This window comes from Aplidium turbinatum, chromosome 1 (assembly GCF_918807975.1).
Source record: "Aplidium turbinatum chromosome 1, kaAplTurb1.1, whole genome shotgun sequence".
NCBI lineage: Eukaryota > Metazoa > Chordata > Ascidiacea > Aplousobranchia > Polyclinidae > Aplidium > Aplidium turbinatum.
Window position 1 is genome coordinate 35,585,245 of NC_137472.1, and position 7,295 is coordinate 35,592,539.

General features: G+C 35.4%; 1 protein-coding gene across 1 annotated transcript in view; it reads right to left on the reverse strand.

The window, feature by feature from the left end:
• Nucleotides 1-7,089, reverse strand: part of LOC145765238 (magnesium transporter NIPA2-like) — a 39,634-nt gene extending 32,545 nt beyond the window's left edge. The window contains exons 1-3 of the mRNA XM_082577027.1: nt 6,903-7,089; nt 6,460-6,519; nt 2,988-3,078 (exon numbers count right to left, since the gene is read on the reverse strand). Coding sequence (XP_082433153.1) covers nt 2,988-3,078; nt 6,460-6,519; nt 6,903-7,089 — 338 coding nt within the window. The remainder of the gene's footprint in view (nt 1-2,987; nt 3,079-6,459; nt 6,520-6,902) is intronic.
• Between the last annotated feature and the right edge of the window lie 206 nt (nt 7,090-7,295).

The following is a 7,295-nucleotide window of genomic DNA, read 5'->3' on the forward strand; positions in this document are numbered from 1 at the left end:
ATAATAACAATGCTACAGAATAAAATACTTTATCATTTAAAAAAATAGTCAATCCATCATGCATAGCGATTTGACCATCCAGCAGCTCTAGCCTCTAGTCCAGGGGTTCCCTACCGGGGGTACTCGTACCCCTTGGGGGTACGAGATTGAACATCAAGGGGTACGAGGATCCTTGGGCCACAGAGCAGCTTTTCAAACAGATTTCACAGTACAGTTTTATTTTGGAATTGTAAATGGTGTTATGCCCTCACGGTCTTTGGTTTGAAAAAAACAATTAGCCTACAAATAATTGTTGTTATTTAGTAGGCTAAGAAGCCTCATTGTCTCAAAACAATGTGTTTTTTGCTTGCTGCTGCTGAAAATGCAAATGAAAACCTTGCTAATTTTCCTTGTCTTGATCAAATTGCAAATAACTCTTTGCTGTAAAATGTCAAAAATGAAATTATTTCCCATTTAAAGATGTTGGTTAATTCTTTCGATGGTTACTTCTTTGCTGGTGAATTGAATTATTTCCAAATTCCAGCATTGGAATATAAATTCATTTCTTTTTGATTTAACAAAAATGTTGGATGAGGATAATTTGAAGAGAACATCATCGAAATGAAAAGCTGCTAAAAATTGTAACTGCTATGTGACAAATCAAAGTTAGAAGATTTTTGGTGTGTTGCTATGAAGCATTCCCAAGTCTTGCTATGGAAGCCATGACAGTGTTAATTCTCTTCTCAACAACTTATTACTGTGAAAGTGGCTTTTCGACCATGATGTATATCAAAAATAAGTACATAAATCATCTGCAACTGGAAGATGATTTATGTGTTGCCTTGAGTAAAATCAAACCATCATTTGAGCAAATTTTATCAATGAAACAGCAACACGTATCTCACTGAGAAGTGACAAACAAAATAACAGACATTTAATTTATTTTGTTAAAATTTGCATTTTTATGTGAAACATTAATTTAACGTTTAATTGAGCAATATATAATATACCTGAAAATTTCAATCAGAATTTTTTGGGGGTACGAAGAATGCTCTGACCTAACAAAGAGGTATGAACAGCAAAAAAAGGTTGGGAACCCTTGCTCTAGTCTATTGTGAACAAAGTACCGTAGCCTACAGTTGCTATTGTTGAACCACAGACAAACAAACGTTTCTATTGTATCATGTGAGAGTCATAATTTCATGCAAAACTACTGAAGTGCATCTATGGCTGTTATTTTTAACTGATGTTCTCAGCTGACAGTCAGCTATGGTATGTTATAAGAAATATTGATTCACGTGATAGACAACTAATATCATAAAAACTAAAGGTGGTCCCATATTCAGTTTCTGAAACTCAGGGTATGAGAAAGAGTTTTATTGAACTAGGCATTCAGCACTAGCAAGAAGGAAGTAGGTTGGTCTGTCTCTTTGTTGATTGCTTTTCCTGCAGTACAGCAACTACACCTTTCCAACTTATTACACCCTGGGTAGAAGTGTGACATTTGTCATGAGTCAGTATCAATAGGTTATATCCGAATAGGATTGAGTGATTGGAAAGCTAGTGCCATACCATGATCACAAACGTGAGGCATATCAAATATTATACAAATGAGGCTGATTATTATTCATTGCACCTTTATACAGTTATGTAGCCTATAATCCTCAATGATTTTAAACCTAAAACCAACAATGACAGTTAGGAATAGGTTAGTTAATAGTACAACTCTGCTACAGTGCAAATATGCAACCACATTTTAAGAATCAACTGTAAGTATAAAACTATGAATTTATTGTAGTACTGTACACATGAACTGGTATAAAACTAGAATTTAATTAACTTGGCACCTCATGGGGTCTGCTACTATTCGGCTAGTCCGATTCGGCTAGTTCCCTATTCGGCTACAGTCCAATTCGGCTAGTTCCCTATTACTAATACTAATCGATTCCTCTGCCATGATAAAGTAACACTGAGAGTCTAACGAATGACGTAACCTAAGGAATTCTAGGTCATGTAACGCCGAAACCCAGGTTTATTCTAAACTGCCACTTAGGTTTTCACTTCATCTTTTATGTCAAACGCTATTTGGCAACTGTCTTTTTTTCGTTGACACGTTTTCGCTGAGACTTTATCTCATTAACCTCTATTGTTAATCATGAAAAATGTTGTTTTGATATAAAACACTTATTTTGAACAAACCCAGACAACAAAATTTGTCACTTTTACATTGATTCAACGTCTGCATACGTTGAATCAATGTAAAAATGACGGATTTTGCCATCTGGGAAGGCACTCAAAGGTAAACACTGGATAAAATGCAAGAATGCAAAAGAAACGATACTGTGGAATACAATACAACAATCTCTAAATAAACAGAAGGCGTCGTTGGATTTGGAATTTTGTAATCGTTAAGGATTCTAATATATTCTAAGTTTGCATCCAAATGGTGACGTAGGATACATGTCGATTTTATGTGAGCAAACATGAAACATTTCAATTTAATAGTTCAAACATTTTGCGCTAAATTTTATTTCAATTTACTTTTCTTTGTTAGAATGCACAAGAAACGATATTGTGGAATAAAATACAAAATACAATTCAAAACTGTAGCCGAATAGGGAACTAGCCGAATCGGACTGCCGAATCAGACTGGCCGAATCGGACTAGCCGAATCGGACTAGCCGAATCAGACTAGCCGAATCAGACTAGCCGAATCAGACTAGCCGAATCGGACTAGCCGAAACGGGCCATTCTGCACCTCATAAGACACTTAGTTTCGGAATGGCCCATTTCGGTGAGTCCGATTCAGTGAGTCTGATCCCTTAACGGGAGATTTTTTCAATTTTTATTTTTAAATTTTCGAGTATTGTAGCCTAATTATCATTGCCGTTTTAGGGTTAGGGGTTAGAGGTTAGGAACTCACCGAATCAGACTCACCGAATAGTAGCAGACCCCTTAGTTTGAGGGCTGACTGGTTCAGTTTCTAAAAAATATGCTGGGTTACTTACCTTACAATCACTCTCAATGCTCCCAGAGGTGTGATTAGAATAGCTGGAGCAATTGTGTAAGCAACAAAGTTTATAATCTCACCAACAGCCACTGAAAATTATGCAATTTTTGTCGTAACCATATGCCAATATGACATGTAGATTCTGATTTTCAATTTATGCACAACATAATGTAATGAATAATGTTCCATTTTAATAGATATATACATCATGAAAAAGTAGTTATGGTACTGTATATAAAAAGGAAGTGGCTATTTTTCCACAATCAGATGTTGCCAGAGTTAGGATTAAAGTTAGGAAGAGTTAAGGTAAGGGTTAGAGTTAGGAAAAAGACTAGGGTTTTGATCTTCCCAGGACTAATAAAATTTCCAAAATACAAGTTTTTGTTTTCAACAGCTTTAAACTTTTCTCAAATTAGGGCATAATTCCTTATCTGGCAACACTATTGAGGCTATTATTACACTAGTGTAAATATAGCCACAGCCATATAAAAAGTATATAATATGTATGTAAATCGCTTGCAGTTGCAGGCATAGAAATAAATTTAAATTGAAAAATTACATATTATATATTGTATTATAGAATAACTGTATCATTCTCTTAAGTTCTCAAATTACCACCAGGCTTTTTTTCGATGTGTTGCGATTATACCCAGCATGTCAATTTGTTTCTGTACAATTTGTTCACTATTTTTTTTCCAACAAACAGATTAGAAATTTAAAACTTAAAACAATTTTTCTAATTCTCACAAGTGCGTACCATCCTACAGGTTGAAAAGCATTGTATTTGATCCATAGGCGCCGAGTTTTCAAAATAGCTGGGCGGGCGAACACATACTGACACGTCATAAAGGTTATTTTGTGCGTTTTTCAAAAGGGCGATTTTGCTGGGTTGTTGGGCTAGCCTAGTTTTACATTTAAGTCTATGTCTCCTCTAACACGATTTGGAAACAAGTAATAAATATAATTGGTACGCAACAACGTCTGGTCCTGGTAATTCAGTTCCGCATGTTTTTTTGTAATTGGTACGTGCGGGTTGCAGAACGAAAACTGCACTACTGTACTAGTTCCATAATTACATTACTATTGTTGATACAACACGATAACACACACACAATACATCGGTGGGTTCATACGATAAGTCGCTCCTAGCGGGCGCACAGATACGACACAAGAGATGCTGTAATGCAACGCAGAAGCGATTTTACGGCAATTCAGCTCCCGAGAAGCCATCTAGCGATAAACTGCGCTATTGAAACGAGCTTACATTGAATCTACAATTAGAACAGTTATATAACAAAGGAGCAGAATTGCAACTTATGACAATCAACGGTTTCATCCGGCCAAACCAACAGGTGTGCACACTTTAATATCAGTGACGTAACAGACGCAACTGTGATGACTGAGAACACAAAATAGAGCATTTTGGCAACAGAGTTAATTGATAACGTCGTTTGAGAGAAAACTACTCCTTTGAAGAACAATGCTACAGTTTTTACAACGATTTAACATCTGGCGATGTTAAAACGATGTAAAAGCAGTGGAAATTGCGGTCAGACTTTTGCCGCAAATGAAGTTCCTCGCATGTTTGCGCAATTTACTTGATTTATAGCACTGGGCTACGAGTGGCAGAGCGGAGACAAACGGCGCGGCCGGACACTTTTGCTCGTTTAACGGCGAATCAACGTTGTTTAACGTTGCATGAATGTAACAATGGCAATAATTGACGAAAATTAATCGCTTAATTAGTAGGTCTAGTAGGGCCTATCATATGGCGACAAAACTCTGTGAATAAGGTAAGTAGGCTAGTATCAGAAGGTGGCAGATGGTTACAGATATTTTGGGACTTAAAATTGCATTAATTTTTTTTTTAAATTCTTGAAATGTCCGGCGGGCGCGGCCCGCCCGGGACTCGGTGCCGGTGAATTTTGATCATTACAAAGCTGAGTAACATGATCAGATATCCAGTAAGACATTTATTTTTAAACACTCACAGAAAAACCACATTGATTACTTTTTTTATATTGAATGTTTATGGCAGTGGTTTTCAACCTTTTTGGTGGAACGGAACCCAATGAAACATTCCAAAAGCACGAGGAACCCCTGTTTAATAATTTAATTGCCTTATGTAAAAAACATCGTTTGATTAATAAAATTAAATTAAAATACTCGTGTTCATTTATGTACAATAAAAATACAAACTGTAAAAAATTACTTTATTCAAATAAATTAATTACAATTATTCAAATTACATTTAATCAATATTTGATATTTGATTATATTTTAACAATATGCATATAATAGACAGATAAAACCAAGCAAATTTCTATTACATGGCATTTAACATCATACAATTAGAGTGAACATAAAACTATCAACTGCAAACGTTTTTGGCCATACTCAAGTTAGCCCTTCTCAAGTAACGAAAATAACTGATTTTACAATAACATCTGCATTGAACATAACTGATCTACACAATGAATTGAAAAACGAAACGTACGGTAGTTTATAGTTTTATGTTTACTCTAATTGTATGATGTTAAATGCCGTGTGGTTGCTTGGTTTTATCTGTCTATGATTAAAGAAAGTCACCTCTCTACCAAAATTGTATGCATATATAATAACAAAATAAACTCTCGGATTTGAATGTAAACTTGCGGAACCCCTACACTTACTGGCGGAACCTTAGGGTTCTGCGGAATCCTAGTTGAAAACCACTGGTTTATGGTATACACCTGTTTGATCTATTCGACTGGCTTGCTTTTACAGAATAAATTGATGTTAAAAAGTAAACCATGTATAATACTCATTTTATATTTACATAAAGATAATCTAAGTTTTTTTGGTTAAAAACATGAAAAAACTGTCTTCAGTCAATTAATACATATGCCCTGCACTGAGGAGACCGGAAGGTCGAAACAGTGTGCACTATCTGCAGTTATGCACAAGGCTGTATTCTTTTAATCAGGTATAATATAGATAAAATTATAAATGCTATTTCTGATGAGAACAGTTTGGTATGGACAACGTTCAATTTTTAAAATAATTTTTGGAGCTGGTATACAAGTCCCCCCCACCCCTTGGTAATTCATGCCAAAGACAGGACTCGACCAAACATATAGGGTGAAACTACTTTACCTTTGCTTTACTGTTCACACACTTCAATCCAATGTTTTGGTCAATTCCTCTTTGTCATGAGTTACCAAGGGGTGGGGCGGGGGCTTGTATACCAGCTCCTAACTTTTGTAGAGTGTTTAAAAATAAATATGTTATGTCATGCAGCTATGTAACTCTGCTTTGTGTGTTTGTGGTAGAACAAGACAAACTTTCTACCGAAGCTCTATCACAGTATTAACTTTGACAACCATCAACCATAATGTGGAAGTAAGCATCTTACTGTTTACCACAAAACTTAAGACGTTAGCTAGTTAAAAAATCCTTCATGAAACTTTGGGAATACAGTATTTACATACTTGAAATCATTCCAGCCCACCATAACCATTGTCCCAAGTAAGCAAAGCCTTTGTGTTTGTCTGAAAGTACAAAAAGTAATGAATAAATTAACAGCCTAATCATAATAAAAACAGTATATATATTGTATTTTGTTGTTAATTGTGAAATGTGGACCGTATTGTAAAAATTGTGAAATACGTATTTTGTTGTTAATTGTGAGATCCATGTTCCAACAAAAGGTTCAAAACAATGACTAAATCTACAAACTCCAGCTGCTCATCAAACTGACACGTAGTAGTGGTTGAAACCCATAAATTCATAGTAGTGTAGCTTTATTAAGTTCACACTTTACAGATGTGGCGCTCAACCTTCCCTTTTCAAAATTTGCGATTTGCTACAATTGTCTGCCAAGAAACAAATGGTAAACAATGTTAATAAAAGGCTAACCAATATGCTTTATCACCTTTATTGGATAACCGAGTTGTAGAACGAATCAAACCCTTTTTTTGCAAAATGAAGCTACCACCAACCAAAACTGCAGATATGACCGATAATAAAAGACCAAAAAAAGGATGACTAGGTCGTTCTTCATTCACAGACAGCTCTGCATCGGCATTCAGTCCAGTCGTTAGCAAATATCTAGTTAACATCATTTGACAAGCCTATTCAGTAAGAACACAAGCATTCATACAACTCAACTTTTTTCTAAAAAGTTTCATACAGCTAGCTTTGTTTATATTTCTCTTTTATATTTTAACATATAGCAAGCCATTCTGACTTCATTTAAATGCATAGGCTACAGCCACAACCACTATGGTTGGTGAAATAACCATTCAATGCATCCTGCGCTTTTCAA